The 25,175-nt window shown below is 42.7% G+C and overlaps 1 protein-coding gene across 1 annotated transcript in view; it reads left to right on the top strand.

The window, feature by feature from the left end:
• The window catches only part of PAPPA (pregnancy-associated plasma protein A, pappalysin 1), a 302,780-nt gene that overhangs the window by 229,332 nt on the left and 48,273 nt on the right, over positions 1–25,175 (top strand). The window contains exons 14-17 of the mRNA XM_006865683.1: positions 4,662–4,830; positions 7,156–7,339; positions 13,561–13,777; positions 14,531–14,702. Of these exons, the coding sequence (XP_006865745.1) occupies positions 4,662–4,830; positions 7,156–7,339; positions 13,561–13,777; positions 14,531–14,702 (742 nt within the window). The remainder of the gene's footprint in view (positions 1–4,661; positions 4,831–7,155; positions 7,340–13,560; positions 13,778–14,530; positions 14,703–25,175) is intronic.

Below are 25,175 nucleotides of genomic sequence, written 5' to 3'. Positions count from 1 at the left end.
TTCAGGTCTCAGCCCTAGTGTCCTCCTCTTGAAAATGGAACCAATAATAACAGCTCTAGGTGTTACTGTGAGGATGACATACAGTGCGGTGATTTAGGTAAGATGTGGTGGCCAACACCTGGTACATATTATCATATTTTTTTTGGTGAACAAGACATGCATTATATGGTGTTTTGTTTTGCAAACTCTGTAACCCCCTTGCATGTTAATTTCCTACATGTGAAATGTACTTTATATGTGAAAAATGCAGTATTTCCCTTCTCCATTTGCTTCCTATATTTGAGCCAAGTGCAGACAGTTCAGAAAATTCAGAAATGCCTCCCTCCCCCAAGTGTGTGTTGTTCACTAGTCCTAAAAAACACCTCATGAAAAACATTGGGAAAACTATGTGCACCTTAGTCCCTTCCAGGAGAAAGTTGAGGCTTTGTACTTCCCTAAAGATTTACAGCTTCGGAGACCCCGTACAAGGTCAGGTTGAAATCCACTCAATGCCAGTGTGTGGGTTTAGTCCCTTCTAGAAAGTTTCAATGTGCATTAGAATATTTATGGTTCTGAGAAGTCTTATAGTAAAGAAAGCTGATTGATCTCATTTCTCCAATGCCCCCAAACCATTTGGTTTTGAACTTTTTTTCAGGTAACTCACATGAACTTTCTATGGGAAACTCTGGGGAATGCTGGTCTAATTAACTGCCTAATCATGATCAGGGAATATTTTCCTTTCGTAACAGAAAGTACCAGAGTAGAAAGACCACCTTCTCATAAAGCTTCCCAGTTTCCAAAACATTTTCTAATATGTGGGAGGGTAAGTAAAAAAGTATTGCTACTAGTGTTTGAATTCATACATACATGGGTTTATTCCAAGCAAAACTTGTTTAACCATGTCTGTGATCACTAGATGGCTGCAGACAGGTTCTCTCAGTAGTATACTTGTCTCATTTTCTTTAGGGTGCCATAAAAAAATAAAGGTCCAATCAAAACAGTGACTTAGGATGGGGTTTGTGGGGCCACTTAAATTCAAGGCCGAGGAGTCAGCTTAGAAAGTCATGGTGGCTGTTTGTTGCCATTTCAAAGCAAAGAGGTCATCTTGATAAAATTTTTTTGAAGGACAAAGAATAGTCTTGGATGCTGATTATGAAGAAGATTGTGTGTGTATGTGTTTAGTTGAAATTTGTATTGGTGCAAAAAAGGCCAGGAAAGTTGCCCTGAGGAATTTTTTCCAATCGTGACAATGCACCTCTTCATTCTTCAAAGATAGCAAGGGCTGTCCAATGAAAATTTTGTTGGAAAACCTTATTCCTCCCCTTCATTTTGTTCCCCAGACTCAAAGAACATTGAAAAGGAACACAACTTTAATCCTTCCATGATTCCATGGCTGCTGTGATGTAAATCAAAGAGTTCGGAAAGAATTCTTTAGGGAAGGATTGTTAGATGCTATTGAATTGGTTCTGACTCATAGCAAGTCTGTATAGGGTTTCCAAGGAGCAGCTGATGGGTTTGAACTGCTGACCTTGTGGTTTGCAGTGCAGTGCTGATCCTACAGAGACACACCAGGAGTCCAGGAAAGTATTAAAGAAATGGAAAAAACACATCCAGAAGTGTATAAACTTGATGGAAGTAATGTCAAGAAACAATAGCTTCACATTTTGATATTTGGTCAATGAAGGTTTCTAGAATTTTATAGCAATACTTTTTGACTTACCTTCATAAACTGGCCTTTGTTCTACAAATACACCAAACTCCTTCTGTGCCCCCAGGACTTTGCATCTGCTTTTCATTCTGCCAGGGACTTTCTATGCCCCAAAGCTTCGTTTGTAAAGCTGATATCTTTATTTCATCCAGGTCTTAATTCAGAATTTCCTTCTTTATAGAATCTTCTCCAGTCCTCTCTCGATAAAGCTTTCTGTCCCCACAGCATACACCTTTATGATTTCACTTTGTTTTTGTGCTTTTAATGCATGAAATTGTTTATATATGACTTTCATGGACGCATGTCCTTATTCCTCAAAACACAGAAGGAAAGAACCTTACATGTACTCTCAATTGCTTTATTTCCCTGTTTGCAGGAGGGTCTGGGACATAATAATGTCTTCTTCACAGATAAATGACTGATGCCCTTTTGATGATATGAGAGTGAAACCATACAAGGGGGCTTCAAAAATTTCAGGGAAAAAGAAACTTGAAAAATAATGGAATTTCCACGAATTTTTGAAGCTTCTTCATATTAATATTTCCACTTTACTGATGAGAAAACTGAGCCTCATGTTGTTATATAACTTTTCAAGGTCAAACAAGGAGTAAATAACAGAGCTAAGATGGGAACCTGAATTTACTGGAACGCTAAGCCCTGTGGTCTTTCCATTCTGGGAATTTTTTTTTTTTTAATTCAGTTTCTTCTTTTTCTATGAAGAACAGCATTCATGTGCACAGCCAATGGGAGAGGGCCCTCTTTGAGCCTAAGAGTCATCACTCCCAAGGGATCCTAGAGCCCTCTGAGACATCACAACATGGGAACTCAGGTGCATTCTGGGAGTTCAGAATGAGAATGACCAAACTAAGGCATAGGTTAGAAGACCAGTTTGGAAGCTAGTAGAGTACAGAGTAAATCTGTTTAAATTGGAACCATGTGATTCCTTCCCTTAGTGCTTACACAATGTGAACAGATGCAGTGTTTGGTGTCAAAAACCTCATGTTGACTTCACAGTTACAGTCTCTTCAAGGTCTCCACGTGATACAGTCCTATAGGAATGGTCAGGTACAGGAAGAGGAGAGTAAGTCAGAATATTTCAAGAAGTGTTACATAAACCCAGGTGTCTGGCATTTCAGAAGGGACAGAGTCAATGCCAGTTTGAGACCTAAATTAAATGTTTGTCTTTCTGTAGCTACTTCAAAACATGAATTTGTTTCAGATAAATTTTGGAGACTTTAGACTCCCCATCCCACCCTCTTATTAATCACCGTACTTTTAGGAAATGGCATGGTATGAAGGGAAATTTCCCAGTTTCCTGGGGAATCCTGAAACTGGTACTAAGAAAAAAGTGGAATTTCTTCTCAAGCTAATTTGCTGCCTCTTCCTAGACCTAAAACAGAAAAACAAAATCTTGTGGTTCTGGATGCGAATCTCTCTGTCTCTGTCGTTTATGTACTATATGCCAGGTGTTGGATTAGACACAGTTAGAGACGCAAAAGTTACAGAACACTCCCCTAGAAGTTTTCAGTGTAAGGAAACAATATCTCACCCTCTAGAAAAAATGCTTACCTGTATTTATTCATCTTTCTGAAACATCTACTAAGCAAGGCCTTTTTAATTGACCATGTGAAGTATACAAAGATGAAGCATGCAATATCTTTATCTTCAAGGAAGTTCTAGTTCAGGAGCATGAGGTGGGGTTAACAATGAGACCTCTGGAGTCTCACATCTGGGTGGGAATTACAGCTCTACCACTAACTAGTTATATACACTTAAACAGGTAACCTGATCTTGCTTAGCCCGAATTTTTCCAACTGTAAAATGAGTAACACTTAGCTCATGGTGTTGTTGTGATGATGAAGTGAGCTCATGTATATAAGCAAACGGTGACTAGTATCTCATGTTACTGAGTGTCTGTATAACTGCAGTAAAAAGGAAAACAGCATCGAAGCACAGGGAACACATTTCTGTTGCATCCATAGGATTAGCACACATTCCAGCACATGGCAGGTACCCAGGACCTCTGTTTTCCATACATGAAACATGAAGCAGCATCATTAGAGGAAAGAGAGTAGACCACCTGCTAGCGAGCTCACCTGGAAACACAAGAGAACACTGCTTATAGAAATTGACATGTAGCTTGGACTGAAGAATAGGAAAAATTCATGTTTTTAGAGGATTGAACCACACTTACAGCAAGAAACAATGCATGTTCTCTGTGCCACTTTAGAGTTTATAAAGAATTTCCACACCTATCACCTTAGTTGAGTTTCATGACTCCATGATGGTCTCAGAATTTGAGAGTACACTGATTCTCAGACAGGTACCTTACCCAAGGTCACACATCTGTTGTAGGTGACAGAGCTGAGATGTATTGTTAACGTATGTTGTTATTCATTGGATCTGATTCACGGTGACCTTATGTACAACAGAATGAAATGTTGCCTAGGCCCATGCCATCATCACCATGGTTGGTATCCAGTCCATTGTGGTGGTTTCTGTGCATTCTGAGTGTGTTCCAACTGAGGGAACTCATTGTATAGATCAGACAACAGTCTATTGTGACCTATCATAAGGCTTTTATTGACTAAATTTCAGAAATACATCTCCACTCCTTTCTTATTTTATTCTAATTAAATTCTATCTAGTTTAATTCTCATACTGTCCCTTGAAAGTGTGTTCTGTCATAAAACATGGAGGGGCTTTCATTCAACTTAGGGCCAGAGGCCCTAAAAGAATTAAAATCTGACAACATGTTAAGCTGTCAAAGTGGTAGGATTTGAACCCTATTTTGTGCCCCTAACGGCAAACTTTACTGCCTGCATGCACAATCTTCTTTATCCAAGTCATCTCCCTTCTTCATCTGAACTCGCTGAGTTTTAGAGAGGGAGATCCTTAGCATTCACCATTCAGTTGCAGTGCAGTTATCTTGCTGAGAAAACTCCCTCTTACTTTCTTGTTTCTTCCTCCCTAGCTGTGTGCACTTAGCCTGTGAGGCCACTGACTGCCCAGAGCTGGCCGTGGAGAATGCCTCTCTCAACTGCTCCAGCAGTGACCGCTACCATGGTGCCCAGTGTACCGTGAGCTGCCAGATGGGCTACGTACTCCAGATACAGCGGGATGATGAGCTGATCAAGAGCCAGGTGTGTGCAGGTGCTGGGCTCAGAGATACTGCGCATCCAAGAGAAGGTTGATCAGGTGTCAGTCCCGTGGTCTACTAAATTCCCAGTACTTAAAATAGAACTGCAACATAGTAGGTGCCCAATAAGTACTTATAAATGAATGATAGCTAGATGGATGGATGGATGGGAATGAGGGAGGGGAAAGAGGAAGGGAAGAAGAAAGGAAGGAAGGAAGGTAGGTTGGTAGGTAGATACCTAGATAGATAGATAAGTAGGTAGATCGATAGGCAGATAGATAGATAGGCCTGGACTATCTCAGACAGTGTTAACCTGTTCCAAGTAGACTCCCACACAATGTGTATGAGTCTTTGTGTAGGATGCAAATCTGGAATAACATGGGTCCAAGCATTTTGGAATAAAATTCTTATAGTCTTAATTGAATTGACTGCACTGTTTTAAATGGACTGCCTTAGGAAGAGGTAAGCCCTCTTGTCAATGAGGTATTCATTCATTGCAAAGCATCTGTTCACTGTGAAACATTCACTGTGCTAGGTGTCAAAGAAAATAATGTCACTAAGACATTAGGTGGAAAGAGGAAGCAATTAATGAGTAATGACCTCTAAGTATGATGAACACTGTGAAAGGGAAGTGCAGGGTGTTTCCTAAGTACAGGGGGGCTCCAGGAAAACGACTTAGAAAAGCAAATTGAAGACTCACAACTAGATAGGTAGGCAAAGGAGTTTGTGTTAGGAGGGGTGGGGAGGGGAGAAGGCATGAATTTGTACTCTGGAGCCAGGCAGGAAGAATATGTAGAACTCTATTGGTGAGCAAGAGCTGCCACAGCCAAGTGGTGAGTCTTAGGAGGTGAGTAAGGATCTCCAGTGCTGGGTCCTTCAACCTGGTCAGGAAGTTTGGAGTTTACTTTAAGAACAACAGTTGAAGGAAGTGATATGGTCAGATCACAGTTGACAAAGGGTCTTATGACTACATTTGGAGGTAGATTGCAGTCCAACAGTAAAACTGAAAGTAGGGAGTTACCTCAGGAGACCATCAAAAGCATTTATAGAAGAAGGAACATGTCTTGAGCCAGGTTGGTGTCAGTGAGTGGATTTGAGACATGTGGCGGAATATTGCTACAGCCAGATGTTACTGTGAGGTCTCAGGTGGGACATGGGGCAGTCAGACTAGCAGTTTAAGGGCCCTTCCAGTTCTGAGATTTTAGGATTCCCGATGCAGCCTTTTCTGGGGACTTCACCTCCATGCTACCAAGCATACTAGGTACATTCCTCGCTGCTGGGAATGCCTATTTACACAGTTCCTGGGCTTGAATAGCTTCCCATTTGGGTGCTCCAGGGCTCTGGATTGCTCTCCTAAGACACCTACTGCCATGCATCAGACACAGCAGGTCTGAGCGCCTATGGAAATAATTAGACTGCTTTGGCAGTGAGGGACCTGTACACCCTTTGATGTGTGCTTAAGAGGGGAAAAAAACATCCTCTGCTTTTAAAATCTCAGATCAACATTTGGCATCCTCTGTCCCCTGGGATTTGGCAGACTCCTCCTTGAATGAAAGCCTCCAGGCTGCTGCTGACTGTCCCTCCCTTGGCTCCATAGTGTGACCTCGCCCTCCCACCCACACAGCACTATCGTCTTCTAGTTTGATGCACCTCCCTGTCTCCCCTTTCAGTTTTTCGAGTCTTGTTTCTTCTTCATGCCTACTTCTCTGAACTGAGGAACCATCAAATCTCAGAGCAGGCAGAAGCTCTTCAAGCTGTCCTTGAGTTCAGTCTACTCATTTAACAATGGAATCCATGGCACAAGGAAAGACCTCATAGCACAGAGGACAACCACCCAGGTCTTCAGTATCTCCTGGTGATGCCTACTCAGTGACAGACACTGCAACTGATTGCTGAAACCTCCTCCAGGAGCAAGAAGAAATCCAAAGATTCTATGGCTGTGCCATGTTTCAGAGTCTGTTTCTTGAAAGAAACCATCATGTCCTGTGAGGTTTCTGGGTGTCAAGATTTTCATTCATGAAATCAAACTTATAATCAGGCAGCATTTAAGAACACAAACTTTGGATTTTGTTTCCCCTTAGCCTTTTTTCAGTTGTGTAACTTGGGGCTAATGTCTCTGTGATTCATTTTCCATATTTGTGAAATGGAAACCAAAGTATTCAATACATGCAGTTGTTGGGATCATTAGAAATGAACTAAAGTGAAGTACTAATCATTCATCTACTGGGACCCAGACAAGACTCTGAACCATAGCCTAGGGGACTAGGGTATTTAATCACATTTGGGGCTCAGTCTGCTCCCCTTCACTGTGTCCATTTCTGCCTTTCAGATAGGACCCAGCGTCACAGTGACTTGCACCGAAGGCAAGTGGAACAAACAGGTGGCATGTGAGCCCGTGGACTGTGGTGTCCCAGACCAGTACCATGTGTATGCAGCCTCCTTCTCCTGTCTCGAAGGGACCACATTTGGCAGCAAGTGTTCCTTCCAGTGCCGTCACCCTGCACAGTTGAAAGGTATTGGGCCCCTTTGATTTGGCCAGGTCTGCTTCCTTTGTGGAAAGCCAAGAGGCTGCTTTTCGGCCTTCCTTTTGGACCCTAAACCCTAAGCGTCAGATAGGTTTGTTTTTCACTGTGCTCCTGATTTTTTCCCACTAAATGTATGTGTGGAAACTTCCCTGCTGTGCAGTTAAGGAGAAAAGTAGAGTGTGGATGGAGATGACCGTGGTGAAATCTCCACCCAAGATCGTTGTGAACCTTGAAAGAAAGAAAGAAGGAGAAAGAAAATGAAAAGAAAGTAAAAGTTGGAACTGCTATGACTAGTTTTCTGTGTATGATTAGAACCTGGTGAGCCTAAGAAGTCAGTGCTAATATTGTCCGCTTTTTCACAGAGGAAACTGAACCTCAGAGTTTAAAGAATTTGCCTAAGGCTTCGCTATTAGTAAGTGGTGGAGTTCACGTTGGAAGCCAAGGCTGTTTTTATGCAAAGCCAACTGTTAGTCCTTGAGAAGGGCTCACTGGGGAGAGAGAACTGGATGTGGACTGGAAGCATTTAATGATATCCTCCTGGAATAGGCACTAGAAACATAGACCTGCATAAAACATAGTTCAGAATAATGGAGAAGAGGCCAGATATTGAAAATGAGCAAGAGGCTGGCCTGGGAAGCCTAGAATGTCTGAGCTGGCAGTGCCCATAGAACTCATCAGAACTAACTGGATCATTTGGACAATGGGGAAACTGAGGTCCAGTGAGAGGAAGAAATGTGTATAAAATCATATAGCAACTTAATGGCATTATCAGGATGAATGCTCCTGATTTCTAGTCAAGTGTTAAGTTCCAGCATTATATGTGATTCTCAGAGCTGCCAGGACCTTCTCCTTGGCTTGGTTCATCAGGAATATCACTGTCCCTCTATCAAATAGCAAGAATACTATCTCACTTCAGGATGAGGTTCCCACCTTGGAGGTCGTCACTCTAAGGGGTTAACTTCTGAAGGGTAAGAAGGAGGCTTGTGAATTTCCCTAATTTAGATGTAATATTGTGTATGATAAGTTCTGAGCATTTGGGGGATTAGAGAGACTGATAATTTCATCAAGTTTTCAAATGACCTCCCCAAGGTGGGACCCTCATGACTACAAAACATCAAAAACCCACACTGGACTGTGAGTCACATGACTGCAGTGGCTGTATCTAGTCCCTTTTTATTTCCTTCAGCAAGCACAGGACCTAGAACACAGGAAAATTGTATTAAATGTATCAACTAGTTTGTTGTATGAATTAGTAAAGAAAGAAATACCCAGTAAATGTTTATTTTGAAAAATGAATGAAAGACCTAGCAATGCTGTTAAACTATCCTAAGAGAAAGGAAGGAAGCATTTCTAATATGCATCCCTTGCCTTATAGCATCCCATTTTTACTCTAAGAAATGTTGACCAAAAAGCTTTAGACATTTAATTTGAGTGCTTTCGGGGTTTAGATCAGAGGGAGATGATGTGACCAGGAGAAATCGTAAATTCTCCAACTTCCAGGCCATCCGAGTCCTTCTCTCAGCCCCATTTACCCAGATGTGGGGTGTATAAATAACTCCAGACTAGGAAATCACACTTCTCCTCTTAATCAGAGGCCCTGGGGAAACAGAGGTGTATAAATTAGCATTGATTATCACAGCCCTCCGTGTGGCTAATAATAATTCTTAATCAAAGTGATTCAGACCCTTCTGCTATTGCTTCTCTGCTGACTGTGGGGGAGTGTGATCCCTGCTGTGAAGATGGAGCCCCAGGAGGACCATCATTTTATTAGTTGATGTTGATCCCAACTTTGCTCTTCCTTTAAGAAAACAAGTTGCCACATTTACCCACTAGGACCAATTGACATTTCATGCCTCTGCATCCTGAGCTCCACCTGGTGCACAAATTTCAGATCTGAGGCTTTTACCTGGATATGATAGAGCAAGGACTGAAAAAAACGTCTTGTTAAGTCTCTTAAACTTGTTACTGTCACTTCCTTTGCCTCCCTTCTCAATCCAGGAGATAAAGAGACAATCAAAATAATATTTTCTCCTTAATCATTCTGTATTTTCTCCATTCCTCCCTTCAAGTTGTCAATTTTTTTTTTTTTTCTTTGCTGCATGTTTTAGCAATGGAATCAGACAGATTGGGGTCTCATTCCTGGCTTTGCCCTTTAACCCATTATTTGGTGATTGGTGAGAAAACTCACATCCATTAGCCTCAGTATCCTCATTTGTAAAGTATGTTTGTGAGTGCACACTAAAGGTTGGGTTTAGGATGAAAAGAAATGGCCAATAGAAACCCAGACTCAGAGTAAGCATACAGTGAATACATATTTTCTCCAAGGGATCAATGAGTGTTTGATGACTGCTCATCTGGCCACTGACTTTTTAACCCTATGAAGTCTTGATACTGGAACTATATAGACATGGTCCATTTTCCATGTTACTCTCAGATCCTCAGAGGTCAGTGCCCTTGGAAGAACACTAAGAACCCTGAGCATCCGAGACATATGGTATTCACTGGAAACATCGTGTAAGACAGGCAGCATCACAAACCTTGTCCCTTGCATTTCAAATGAACTTTTCTTGACTCTTTCAACTTGCACTTGAAACCCAAGCCCTCTTCAAGATAACGCAAAAATCCTAAGACCTCATTAATGTCATGTCTTCCGGGATTCTTTATCAAATAATCACTATCAGCACAGGTAGGAGATACCAAAATTTTGTGGGAAAAACATCTCTCAAACTCACAACAGAAAACTTCAATAGCAAAATCACAAAGGTTTAATAAGTGGCTAAAAATGCACCATTACATCATCTAGTCAACTTCAATTCAACTATGTTGGGTGCATTTATGATGGACTGGCAACTGCTTCTAGATGCCAGGTATTAGTCTAGACCCTAGGAATATAAGAATGAACAAGATATAGTCCTTAGCCATATATAATGGACAGTACCCATACAATGTGGCAGGTGCTAAGAAAATCAGACCTTTCATCACCTGATATTTCCCTCCTTGTATCCTGCTTTTTGTTAATTTCAGACTTACTCTTTTGGGTAATATTTTTTAGATTATCAAGAATATTATTTTGTGTTGAGTTTATATCTCAGCTGCCCAGTTGAATTGTACATTCAATTTCTGAGTAATTTTTAAAATAAGATAATAAAAATAAGTGCATATCTTTGGCATTGCTACAATTTACAAATCATTTTAATACTCATTAAAGAATGAAATTCCTTAGCACATTTGGTAGACAGAGCAAGATTAATTTTCCTAGCTTTAAAATATACACTCATGGAGATACAGGGACACATAGCATTTTAGAGGCAGGGATTTTGGAACCTAATGTCTAACTTCAGCTTCTACCCCAGAGTCAGAAAAAAACATGCCTTCACTTGTCATGTTCCTGTCTTATGTTCCTCAAGGAAGACAAGGAGGCTTCAAATAGTTTGTGGAAAAATGGAATTAAAAGGGAATGGAAAATTTTCATGAACTTTTTGAAGCCCCTTTGAAATGATCTGGAGTGGGGAAGGGAGACAATGAAAGTCCACAAGAGTATGCTCTCAAGCCACTGACCACTGTGGGCAACTAGAGCACAATCCCTTTTTAAAATCTGCCACGTTGCTCCTCCATCATTGGTTGAGTGCTCCTTAGGACTTTCAGGTTGTCCTGTGTGTGTGAGCTGGACATGTTTCCATGATCAGAAAAAAAAGGCCTCAGACAGAGGGTTGTAGGTGCAGTGAGCTGCCTTCAGAGGCTAGGAGGTGAATGCCAAAGGGATGAGGGCAGGGCAGAGACAGCATCTGTCATACCCTATGTTCTTCAACGCTGTATGGTAGTTGCAGGGTAGTGGCTACAGCTGGGGCCCTGGAATACTGATAGTGCAATTTGGTGTCTACATCTTCTGGAATTTCTCTGTTGTGGGGGTGGGGGAGGGGTGGAGAGGGCATGTCCATGGTCCTGAATCACCACTATCTGCTGGGTTTTCTCTTGACTGTGGGTCACTGCTAACGCCTAGTCACCCTCTCCCAGCATTTCCATTCCTGGTTTGTGTTTTCTGTCTTGATTCACATTTTGAAATTTTCTACATTATTCCACCATGAAAGAAAAATGGCTTTCATTTCACAATATACAATTTGCATAGCTCATTGGGGGTCCTTTTTAGGAATCCCAACACTTTTCCCATATTTATTTTATCCCAATTGTGGGAATTGTTGAGGATGTGCACCCTCTGTCTTTTACAACTCCCCTTCCCACTAAGCTTATGCTGGGTTTGAGCACTCCGAAGCATCGCCCAGATTGAAAGAACAGTGCAAAAAGAAGTCTGTAGTCTTGGGTGTCCTGAAAGCCTCTCTGCTTTGGAAATCAAATGAATCACTGCTCCATACCCTTTACTCCTGTGACTCAATGTAGAAATAGCTACCATTTGCAGTATCTGAGTTAATCCACATAGAATAGAAGCTTTTGTGGGGTTTGCAAACAAACTGGTGGAGAAAGAACAGAATGTCAGTGTTTAAGAGAAAAAGAGGAGCCTGCATAAGATTGCAAACTACTCTCTCCTCCTTTTTTTCTTTATCCTGCTTATTTTTCTCCATAGCACTTGCCACCTTGTAACACACCAAATAAGTTACTTTTTCAGTGCGACTATCTATCCCCCTAAACTATAAGCTTCAAGAAGGCAGAGTTTTTATTGGTTTTGTTCACTGCTTTGTCCCCAACATAAAAACATTACCAGGCATATACTAAGCACTGAATAATGTTTGTTGGATAACTGAAGTCTTCAATTCCTATGATCTTTACAGATCAGCTGGTGAAATGTAAAAGTTTAGGAGGAAGAGAAAAAGGAAGGAATTAATAAGGAAGGCTAGAAGAAAGTAAGGGAAGAGAAAGAATGAAGGAAGGAGGGAAAGAAAGAGAAAGGAAGAAAGAAAGTTAAGAAGTTAACAAGGAAATGCACTGCGCGTTTCTGGACCTCTCCATGAATGTGCTTTCATTGAACCTTCTCAACAACCCTGAAATGAAGGAGCAATTGTTCTCTCTCTGTAGATAATAGAGTTGAGGTGTGCCTCTCCCCCAATGTATGACGTGAAATGTGCTGAGCATTTGTAACCTTTGAAGTTACACAGAACTTGTTCTGAATCCCAGTTTTGTCTTCTACAAAACTTGAGAGAAGTCACTTGAGCAAGTCACTTCATTTCTGTGAGGCTCTATTTCCAAGTGGAAATTGTCATTCTGTCAGTTGTCAGAGAAACAAAATGACCTATCAGAAGCACTCAGTACATAATAAATGCTCAATAAATGTCCATTTTCTTCCTATCACCTCCACCTCTCCTTATCAGACCTTCCAACTTTCAAATCCTGGAGTCTCCAGCATGCTTCCAGGCCTGGTTGTCAACACCATTCAGTAATAAGTAGGAAGAGGAGAGTTTAGTTGAGAAACCCAAGTTTCAGCTCCTCCTCTAATTGTCTTAGGGAGGTTTCAGGCAGTCTGTACCTCGATAATATACGATCTGGCAGTGAAAAGCCCAACTCCCCATGCTTTACTTTTCTTCTTCTCAACATTCCCCATCAGGCCAGCTTCCCGATGGCAATCAGCACGTCTGTCGGAGTTGGCACAGGTTACAGGGAAGTGCGGCTCACTCAGCTGTTTGGCAAAGCTTCACTGAACACTGGGGCCTGCAAGGAAACTCCAACCTCCGGACAAGGCAGTGCTGTCATTTTCAGGCATCGGGGGTCTGGGGCAGTTACAGGGGTGCTGGGGCCCAGAGTAGGAGCGGTACCTTGAGGTCACATGGCACATTGATAGCAGAGTTTTGAGTAAATTCTGATAAGAGGTTATAATGGCAATTATTAAAAGGCAAGAACCCTCAACACTGGGCTTGTGTGCCCCACCTGGCAAGCAAGGAGAATGGATTAAAGGAAGACTGTTTCTATTGCTGCACAAGGTAATAGAGGCTCATAGAAATGAAGTGACTTGCTCAGGGTCAGGAATCAGGAGGTTTGAATTTGAATTCACTGCAGATATAGAGCAAAACTTTCCCCCAATGTGGGCCTCTTCTTTGTGGCAGCGTTTTTGATTTCTCCAGCGTCCTCAATTGTAAGTGGGAAGGTTTGCAGTTTCACCTGGAGGATCCTCTGATTCTTCGAGTCTCCTTTAATTTAGTTATCCTGGCTGGCAGGAGAAGAGACCTCTCCTTCTGCTAACCTTGTCTGTCCGTGTCTTCTAGGCAACAACAGCCTCTTGACCTGCATGGAGGATGGGCTGTGGTCCTTCCCTGAGGCCCTGTGCGAGCTCATGTGCCTGGATCCGCCCCGGGTGCCCAATGCAGACCTTCAGACCAGCCGGTGTCAGGGCGAGAACAAAAAATACAAGGTGGGCTTTTTCTGCAAATACAAATGCAAACCTGGATACCATGTGCCCGGCTCCTCTCGGAAGTCAAAAAAGTAAGTGGGGCTGGAAACATCACTCCTGAATTTGGGGGAGGAGGAGAGTCACGCCCGGCTATCTGCTTGGAAGAAAGTGCTCATTTCTATATTGGAGGCAGTACCTTCATCCTATTTGATTTTGTGGGAAGCTAAAACTACATGATTGATAATTCCAAGTTTGAATCAAACAGAACTGACTTGAATTTCCAGCATGGCTGGTCGTGACAGGTGCCTCAGGCAAGTGACTGCATTTCTGTGGGTCTTCAGTTCAGCTGCTGTGTGCTGTAGGGTCACAGTGAACTGATGGCAACTGGTTTGATTGGTTTGGATTTTAAGATAGGCATGATAATAACAGTTGCCACATAGGGCTATTGTGAGAACTAAACGAGGGTGTAAAGTGCTTACCAAGTGTCTAGCAAAGCTCACTGAATTAGGGATATTAATGTCATCATTGTACACACACCCATCCGAACCTGTGGAAGAACGTGAGAGAACAAGGAGCTAACAGGATTTGAATTCCCCACCCCCAGAATCTGCATGTAACTAAAAGGAAGTCTGACACTCCTGCCTACCCCATTGGAAAAGTTCTGTGAATGAATTTTCCTTAATCCCTATATATGTCCCTCACAACCCAAAAGAACAGATAGGGAATCATGAATGGGAAAAGAAAAGGAAAGACCAGTTAACTCCAGAGAAACTTCAGTATTATGCTAGGGTTTGGGTCTATCCATTTGGTTCCTGATATGTCTCTTCTTTCATCACTTCCTGAAGACGGGCCTTCAAGACACAGTGTACCCAAGATGGCAGCTGGCAGGAGGGAGCATGTGTTCCTGTGACTTGTGACCCACCTCCACCCAAGTTCCATGGGCTCTACCAGTGCACTAATGGCTTCCAGTTCAACAGCGAGTGTCGGATCAAGTGTGAAGACAGTGATGCCTCCCAGGTAAGCCTCCTTTAACTTGAGATCAATACTTGAGACCTCTCTGCTCTGGTTACCAAAGACCAGACTAGACTTTAAGAACCACTTTACCCAGGAGACTGTCCACATATTCCAGAATTGAATAATGGCAATGTCACCAATACAAAAGTACTAGTGGGCATTTATTGCAGTCTCTCTGAACCTCATTTTCCTCCCCATAACGTCATACTGTATTTGTTCAGAGATTTTTATCTTTCAGACTTTTTTGTTGTTGTTGTTAAAATGTTGGAACCCTTACAAAGCAAATCATATATGGAATCCAAGTTTATGAAATTGATCAGAGGTGAGTTACTTTGATTAGAGAAGCCAAGGCTATTTTGCCAGTTCTCTATCACCATCACCACCCATGGTTTGATTGGATTCAGATGAATCAAACTTTAAAATTTTGGGACCACCTCTATCTTGAGACATCAGTTGGCTTCTCAAGCACAAAGGGAAAATAACTATATTTAGCCTAGAAACATAATTTTTGGAACACTGGAGAAGAAAGAATGAGGACAAGGATAGGACAGAGTTTGAAATTTATCTAAATGTGTGTGTAACTGAAACTCTGACACTCTTGTCTGCTGAAGGAGTTCTCTGAAGACAATGATTGATGAAGTTTCTTTCATCTCTACATGCCCCTTACTACCAAATATAATGGGTAGAGAGTCATCAGTGGGGAAGGGAATTAAGAAGCCAGCTGGCTCCAATGAGAACTTTAGTCTACAAGGAGTTTGAACTTGATATAGCACTAACCAGTTAGAGTTGATGCCCCTTGTTTCACAGGTGTTCAGAATCATCTGCCAGGTAAGTCAGAGTTTAGTCAACAGAGCCCCAGTGAAGTACTGTCTTCATGCATTCTTTACCACCCATTGCCGTGGAATTGTTTCCAACTCAGAGGCCCTATAGATGGAGTAGAACTGCTCCATAGGATTTCCAAGGCTGTTGTCTTTACGGGTCGGTGGTTCAAGCTCACCAGCTGCTCCTTGGAAAGCCTATACAGGGTTGCTATGGGTCAGAATTGACTTGATGGCAATTAACAACAACAACAGTCTTTACAAAAGCAGACTTCTTTCTCATATGGAGCAGCTGTTGGATTTTCAAACTGCAAATCTGTTAGGTGCTGGTCACTTTAACCACAGCACCACCAGGGTTTCTTCATATTGTTGCTCTTAGATGCTGTCCAGTCAGTTCTGACTCATAATGACCCTCTGCACAACAGAACGAAATACTGCCTGGTCCTGCCCCATCCTCACAATTATTCCGTTTGAGTACATTGTTGCTGCCACTGTGTCAATCCATCTCATTGGGAGTCTTCCTCTTTTTTGTTGACCTCCACTTTACCAAGCATGATGTCGTTATCCAGTGACTGATCCCTCTTGACAACAAGCCCAAAGAACAAGAGACAAAGTCATATCACCCTTGTCTCTATGGAAAATTCTGGCTGTACTTCTTTTTTTTTTTTTTTTTTTTAATGTTTTATTGTGAATTATGTGATAGTTTTCATGGGACAACATTAGCTTTACATTCATCCTATCATATATTGTTTCATTATCATGGTTACAATCCCCTCCATGCATCATCAAACAACCAAACTGTCTATTCTTCTTTTACGAGAGATTTGTTTGTTCTTCTGACAGTCCATGATACTTTCAGTATTTTTCTCCAAAACCATAATTCAAAGGCATCAATTCTTCTCTGGTCTTTCCTATTCATTGTTGAACTTTCACATGCATGTGAGGATATTAAAAATATCATGGTGTGGGTCAGGAGCACCTTAGTCCTCAAACTGACATCTTTACTCTTTAATACTTTAAAAAGGTTGTTTGCAGCATATTTGCCTACTGCAATATGTCTTTTGATTTCTTATCTGCTGCTTCGTTGAGTATTGAATGCAGACCCAAGCAAAATTAACAGCTTTAATCTTTTCTCTGTTGATCATAATGTAATTTATTGGTCCAGTTGTAAGGATTTTTGTGTTCTTTACATTGAGATGCAATCCATACCAAAAGCTATATAGTCTCTGTTCTTCATCATTTAGTATTTTAAGTAAGACTCCTTCATTATTGTTGTTGTTAAGTACTGTTGAGTTGGTTCGAACTCATAGTGAAACTATGTAGCGTTTCAGAGACTACAAATCTTTGAATGAAGAGAAAATCTCATCTTTTTCTCACGGAGTGGCTTGTGGGCTCAAACTGCCCACTTGATGGTTCACAGTCCAGTACTTATCCTACAGAGCCACTTTGCTCCGTCATTGTTGTTGTTGTTGTTAGGTGCCATTGAGTTGGTATCAACCCATAGTGACCCTATGCACAGCAGAATGAAACACTGCCCGATCCTGGGCCAACCTCACTACTGTTGCCACACTTGAGTCCATCAATGCTGCCACTTGGCCAATCCATCTCATTAGGGTCTTCCTCTTTTTCTCTGACCCTTCACCTTACCAAACATGATATCCTTCTCCAGCGACTAGTCCCTCCTGACAATATGTCCGAAGTATGAGAGACGAAGTTTGGCCATCTTGGCCTCTAAGGAGCACTCTGGCTGCACTTCTTCCAAAATGGATCTATTGGTTCTTTTGGCAGCCCATGGCACTTTCAATATTCTTTTCCAACACTATAACTCAAAAGCATCAATTCTTCTACAGTCTTTCTTATTCACTGTCCAGCTTTTGCTTGGGTCAGGTGCACCTTAGTCCTCAAGCTGACTTCTTTGCTTTTCAACACTTGAAAAAGGTTTTGTGCAGCAGATTTGCCTAATGCAATACGTCATTTGATTTCTTGACTGCTGCTTCCGTGAGTGCTGAGAATTAATCCAAGAAGAATGAAGTCCTTGACAACTTCAATCTTTTTTCCATTGATCAGAATGATGTTTATTGGTCTAATGGTGAGGATTTTTGTTTTATTTGCATTGAGATGTAATCCACATTGAAGACTGTGCTCTTTGATCTTCATCAGTAAATGCTTTAAGTCCTCTTTATTTTCAGAAAGCAGGTTGTTAATTAGTCTTCCTCCAATCCTGATGCCACGTTTTTCTTCATAGAGCCCAGCTTCTTGGATTATTTGCTCAGCATACAGGTTGAATAAATATGGTGAAAAAATGCAACTTCGTCACACACCTTTTAAAATTTTAAACCATTCAGTGTTCCCATGTTCTGTTCGAACAACTGCTTCTTGGTGTAGGTATAGATTCCTTTGCTCCTTCATCTACCTTACCAAATACCCGGCACTGCCCTGTGCATCATGGCCAAAATTATCAAAGATGAATTAAATTCACACTCTGTTCTCAGTTTCCCAAACCACCATTCTGAACTCCTCTGTTCCCTCTTTCCACATTCAAGCAATTACCAAGTCTTAGCCAGTCTCCCTCCAAAACATCTCCTCTTCTCTCTGTCCCCAGTGCCCCCTCCCTAACTCAGGACATCATCACCTGCTTCCTGGACCACTACTCATCTTCTTGCTCAGCTTCCTGTTTTTGCCCCCTTGTCTCCCTCCAGTATATTCCCTATATCTCAGCTACAATGACTTTTGGAATACAGATCTGATCATGAAAACTACCCTGCCTAAAGCTCTTCAAAACCAGAAACTCCCATTTCCCTTAGGACAAACTTCAAGACCCCACTTTTCTGACCAATGGAAGAATGTCTCATCTCATCTTTGCATTCTCTACCTTAAAGAATGTCTCATCTCATCTTTGCATTCTCTACCTCTCCTGTCTCCACCTGCCCAACTTCTCATCCTTTACCATTCAGCGTGGGCACAGCTTCTTCCAGGAATCATTTCTAATGGCATCCCTTTCTTCTTATGAGTTGAGTGCCCCTCCTCTAGGTTCCCCCTTCATAGCATTAACCACACTGCATTGTAATTGTCCACTTTCATTTCACTTTCCCCCACCAGGCTGTGAAAACCTTGACCTTGCCTTTAACCATCCTTGCACCTTCAGCACTAAGGACAGTGCCAGGCGCCTAGTAGGGGCTCAGGAAATGCTGCTGAACTAAGGGCATTCAAGGAGCACAATATACATCTAGAGCAATTTCTTCTTTTCCAGATGAAAAAACTTAAAATCGGTGATGTTACTCAACCACACATTGATACTGCTGGAGCAAAATGTGTCAGAGTCAGAATCCAGGTCCCCTTAATGATGGATACCAAGCCAACTGGGGGTAGACTGAATCCATTGAGTGCCAACTGTGGGTAAACTGAATCAAATTGAAACTCCCTGAAAATCTTTGCTTAAAAACTCATGGGCATCTGTCCCTCAAGTCATTCCCATCCCTGACTGCCATGGAAGCAGGAGATTGTGCCAGAACAAGCAAAGGCCAGAGATTACCATGGCCTCACGCAGGCTGATCAACTTCCCTCTGACTCCCTGACAGAGAACTGTTGCTAACAGTTACCCAAACTGCTGAGCCAAATAATATTCTGGCCGTGGCCATGTTATCAAACTGAAACCCAGTCTGCCTGGGGCCTGCCAAGTAAGTTTCATGGCCAGTTTGTATTTAAAGGAGAGGAAAATGTAAATTTATCAGACGACTCAAGCAGCTTTGTTTGGCAACTGGCAGAGAGACTATACTCAAAGGAGCATGGTATTGCTTGCCGGCTCAAAGAATGAGGGGATGCGTGCCAAATGGGCTCCTGATACAATTGACGTTTCTCGTTTGTACTGAAAGTGAATTTCCTCTACCCCCAGACCAGGGCCCTGAGCGCCAAATCTAGTATTCACCTCAGATTCCCTCTCACTGCCTGTAAACAGCAGAAACCTACCGCCCAAAGCATCTTGAATCTAACAGTTTGTATGGAGGAAGAATTTTTTGTGTCTCGAACAAGTTCTAGATCCTAGCATTAGAGGAAATGAGTGTGTATGTGTGTGTGGGGGGGGGGAGGGGCGGGGATGGCATAGTATGTGGAGTTGCACACCACTGTCATGAAAAGCAACTTTTAAAATAACCCTTTCCCTTACTTCATTCATCCCTTGGGAGCCAGTATTTTGTGAGACCTGGACTGTGTGTTTGCACCCCAGCTACACTACGTACAAGCTACCTAACTCTAAATCTTCATGTACAAAATGAGAGGCGATAATAGTACTGACCTCATTGCTTCTGGGTGAGGATTCAATGAAGGAGTTAAAATAGATAATGATGATGAGCACTCCCTGAAGTTGAGCAGTGTGCAACCTATGCAGCCATACACAACAGCTCTGGGAAAGGTACACATGAACTAGCCTGATGTGAAGGTCACATCTAGTGTTGGGAATCCTTGCTGTTTCATGTGGGGTCCTAGAGGTTATCAAAGCAAAGGCTGGCAGCCCTGTGCCAACTCCAGAATGTCAGAAAAGGAAGCAGCCTTCATTCATCAGGCCAGTGTGTGGGATGGGGTGACCTGTATGAGCCAAAATGAAAACTTGTCTCGTGCTCAAATAAACCTGTAGAATATACAGTCTTTAGGAGCACAGTGCTCTGTGCAGTAAGCACTGGACTGCGAACCACAAGGTCTCCATGGGAGAGAGATGAGGCTTTCTGCTCCCACAATGATGTACAACCTTGGAAACCCTACATAGGGTTGTTATGAGTCAAAATGGACTCAAGGGTATTTAGCAACAACAGTCTCTGTAGACCAGCATGGCCCAATGACATTCTCTACAATGATGCAAATTTTTCTTATTTGTGCTGTTCAATATGGTGGCCACTAGCTACATGTGACTAGAGTGACTTTTAAATTGTATTTCATTTTAATTCGTTCAAATGTAAATGTAAGTAACCATATGGGGCTGTTGTTGCTAAGCTCCTTCAAGTCTGTTCTGGTTTATAGAGACCTTGTGTAGGGTTTCCTAGGAGTGGCTGGTGAGTTTGACCTGCTAACCTTGCAACTCAAACTAACCTTGCAATCCAGAACTTATCCTACAGCGCCACTCCAGGGCTAGTGGCCACCATATTGGACAGTTCAGCAGTAGGATTATAGTACTCTCCCTCCAAACCTAGACAGGGAACTCTAATAACAGCTCTTACTTTTTTAGTGTTTGCTGGGTGTCTAGCTGCTGTGTAGACTCTCTGGCGTTGGCAACTTGCAAAAAACACTTTAAAAAAGAAACAATATCCCCATTTTACAGATGAGGAAAGAAAACTCAGAGAGGGTAAGTTCTTACACAGGATTGTGGTTATAAGTTAGTAAGTGATGTTCTGACTCCACAGCCCTGCTTTTTCCACTGCCCCCAACAGAGAAAGGAAGGATTTCTAGGACAGGCTAGTGCCAAAAGGCAGGGATCCCATCCCCAGGCAACCAGAGAGAAGTGTTAATTGTCTCAAGACTTAATCCATGTCAGATGCTCTTGGGCTGTCAGAGGTTATAACTCAAACCCAGTTCCACTTGAAAAGCATGGTGGGAGTTTTGTAGATGATTAGGAGAGTAGGGTGGGCATGGCATGGGGACAGGGTCACCATGTGCATAGGGGTTGCTGTGGAAAAGAACAAAGGCTAAAGGCTTTTTATGTTTCAAAACTGAACCGAAGCCAGAGCAGAAGGATGAGAGTGGAGTTGGTAATGCATCATTTATGGCATGAATCACAGAAGTTGGTGGCAAAAGCCTTTTTGCCATGTGTGGTGGGGACAGACCCTGCCTTAGTGAGTTCTTCTCTGGACACAATATAACTCTCATATGAACAGTGTCTCAGCAAGCAGGGGTATATCTTGTTTCAGGGTTGTCAAATGCTTGTCCAAACACCTCAAAACCTTCTAGAAGATCTCAGGAACATTATAGATCCATGTGACCGCAGAGGTGAACAGACCTCAGAGACTCCTTCATTTTACAGATGAAACCACTAAAGCACAGAGAGGGGAAGAGGCATACTCCAAGTTACACAGCAAGTTACTGGCAGAGTTAGGTCTCAAATGAAGCCTTAGCTTTCCTAACCTTGTCATTGCACAAGCCTTACGTTCTGTCCACCCTCTCCTTTGGGGCTGTACAGCAGCACTGTAATTTACTGAGAGGAAACAAAATAAGTGTGAAAGCTTCGACTGGGAACAGAGGTAAATGGCTAATAATCGCAATGATTGATCCAGCACTTATTACATGTCAAGAGCCTGGCTGCTAACTTAAAGATTGGTGGTTTGAATCCACCAGCCTCTCCATGGGAGGCAGATGCGGCCATCTGCTTCTGTAAAGATGGCAACCTTGAAAGCTGTATGGGGCAGCTCTACCCTACCCTACAGGGTCTCGATGAATCCAAATCGACTTGATGTCAGTGGGTTGGGTTGAGTTTGGTATGACATGCCAGTTGCCAGAATAAGTGCTTTTCACTGATCATTTCATTTAGGCCTCACAGCACCTGGCATTACTGTACCCATTTTACATATGATAAAACTGAGGTTCAAGAGGTAAAATGACTTGACCCATGTTTTATACTTAAGGAGCGGTGGAACAGAGATCTGTGCCCAGGTTAGCTTCCTCCAAAGCGTAACTGTTTATTTCATGCACTGCATTGCCTGCTTCTGTCTTGTCCTGAGGCTGCCATGATGTCTCCCCACCATTATTTTATTTATTTTCACGTCTACTAAAGAGAATGAGTTGAATTCTTTCTTTCACTTCTTTTTCATTGTAGTGAAAGTGCACAAGCTTTTCCTAATCATATGACCTGATGTTGGCACAGGATACCTCTGTGATGTGGCCACAATGGTTGAGTTGATTCTGAAGTTCCCATAGTGTCACTACAGTAGATGGAGTTAAAAAAGCTTAGCCTACACTTAGAGAGGCTTGTATACCAGGCTCAGAATACTTCACAGAAACTGGCTCACTTGACTCTCATGCTAATGCACTCAGACAGTAGACTCCTATTCCTATTTAACAGTTGAAAACATTGAGGCAGTTAAGTAACTTCCTGAAGTCCAGACAGCTATGAAGTTGCAGAGCTGGGATTTGAACCAAGACAATTTGTCTCAAGTCCATACTCTAGACAGGTCTTACACTAACATCATTTTAAAACGTACTTTTCAACTTCCTAACTGAGCCTCTGTTTCCAAATCTATAAATGGAACATAATTTCCACTCTTCTATGTTGTTAAAAGGGTGTTTAAAATGTATGTTAAACACATGACACATAAGAGGTGTTCAATAATATAATTATAATAATTATATTCCTTCCAGTTCTGTGGGTCTCTATGGAGCTCTAGAAAGGTGGAGAGTGCACATGCTTAGTGTTTACAGACGGATGCACAGACACAAAGATTCGGCACGTTTCCCTGAGGGATACTGGGTCCCCTTCTGAGAGATTTCATTTTAGCATGCAGAATTGTGCATCCAGAGCCAAACACACCCAGTAGGCTCCCTGTCAGTGCCTGGAAAAAGTGTCCCCTGATCTTCCCAGATTGGAGACTCAACAATACCAGGGCTATGGTCAACCTGGACTCAATTAGCAAAAATCCTCTCATAGCATCTGCACCAGGTGACAGACAAGTGCTGAGTGCCCTAAGATCCAGTCCTAAAGGAGGATTTGAAAATACAGAGTGGCTCCACAAAGTCTGCCTGTTCCAAGGACACAGAAGGGCAAAGACATGGACTGGACGTGGGCAAACAAGAGAAGCTGGAGGGAGGAAGGGAGGGGACATAAGGTGATTGATTCCGTAGAATGATAAATATGTGCACAGCACTAGATCTGTGCAAAGCAATCTGCCCTGCAGTTGGTTTGATTCACGGAGGTCCCATAAGAGTTTGAGTACAGCTGGGCCCCATAGGTTTTGATGACTGAATGTTTTCCAGACATAGATTGATAGGCCTGTCTTCTGAGACCTCTCTGCATGGACTGGGACCTCCAACCTTTAGGTTAGTAACTGTACCAGTTACTAAACTCTGTGTAACCAAAAAAGGAGTTAGAAATATAGTCTGGGTTAGGCTGTAGAGGCCCAGAAGTACCATTCCCAAGTTTACCTTGCTTTGAAGACTAAAGTGTCTTAACGAAAAGGTGCCACATTTTTTAAGACAGATTAAGTCAGCCACAGAAAGCGCCAGCCAAACTAGGCAGAAGGGACAGTGACCAGAGAGGCAGAGACTAGTTCTTTGTGCCTTCACCTTCTATGGTCAGGCCTTCCCAGCTTGAAATTCCCTACATAGATTCCAGCTAGTTCTAATACATCCTCTGCTAGTCCTGGCCTACATAGTGCTGAGGTCTGCAGCCTTTCTGGGACTGGGGGCCAAATGCATCCTAGGACCAGGCCAAGGCTCCAGGAAATTGGGGTCAGTTTCCTACTCCCCTGAGGGCCCAACAGAATCATGGGTCCTGGAGCCTGGGGCTCGGAGAAGGGAGAGTCCGTTTCTCTGAAGCTACTGAAACTGCATAAACTTGCCCTGAGCTCAAGCAGAGCCTCTGAGCTGCACAAGAGTCTTCGGCAGCTGTGTGCTCAGGATGGCCCATCCTTCTCCCATGGCCAGGGCCATTTCCACTGCAATTGGACCGTCCTCCTGCTGGCCTGGGAGAGGATCCCCCTCTCTCTTTGAATTCTGTTTACTTGCAGCTGTTTTCTCAGACAAGGGAGCATCAGCCTGTATCATTCCTTTTAAGGAGTGCATTCCTTCTGCCAGGCAGACATTCATTTATTTCTTCACTCATACATTTCTTCATTGACTCATTTACTCCTCATCCGTGCATTTATTTTCATGTTTATTTTAAAAATAATCAAATCACTCTCCATTTAGTCACCCCCTCTATTCTTAAACAAACAGTTCTTGAAGGAGCCAGCTTCTCTGTGAGAGAGTGAATGAATGTGAGTTAGCCAGGACCCGTTGTGCACTGTGGAAGGCTCTGAGGACTCAGAGGTGACAAGGGCATTGTCTTAGGCCTTGGGGAGCTCATCATGTAGTTGGGGAACAGATGGTAAACAAAGAGGCAATGTCGTATGTGCCAGAGATATTAAAGTAGCATGCCGTTGGAGTTGGGGTGCCATTAGAACAGCATAGTTCCTGCCCAATAAAAAAGATGTTTGCCAAGTGGATCAGTGGGGGAGGGGGTCTAAGCAGACAGAAGGAGCATAAGTGCAAAAGTATGGCACTATGAAATAGCATATGGTGCATTTGAGAATGCAGGTATTGCACACCAAAGTTCAAGGTTGGTGGTGGTGTTCCAGGGAGCAATGAGCTGGAGAATTAAGCAGAGTTAAAACAATCAGGACTCTGGAAGCAGGCACAGGAGTTTAGAAGGGAAATTGAAGGTCATGGAGAGCCAATGAATAGATTTTCACACTGGTAGGACAAGGTCAACATCTTTGCGGTTGTTATTGTTAGCTGCCATTGAGTCGGTACCGACTCATAGCGACCCTGTGCACAGCAGAACAAAACACTGCCCGATCCTGGATCAACCTCACTACTGTTGCCACGCTTGAGTCCATCAGTGCTGCCACTTGGCCAATCCATCTTGTTGGGGGTCTTCCTCTTTTTCTCTGACCCTCCACCTTACCAAACATGATATCCTTCT

This window comes from Chrysochloris asiatica, unplaced genomic scaffold (genome assembly GCF_000296735.1).
Source record: "Chrysochloris asiatica unplaced genomic scaffold, ChrAsi1.0 scaffold00081, whole genome shotgun sequence".
Lineage (NCBI taxonomy): Eukaryota > Metazoa > Chordata > Mammalia > Afrosoricida > Chrysochloridae > Chrysochloris > Chrysochloris asiatica.
This window is presented reverse-complemented; position numbering and strand designations above follow the sequence as displayed.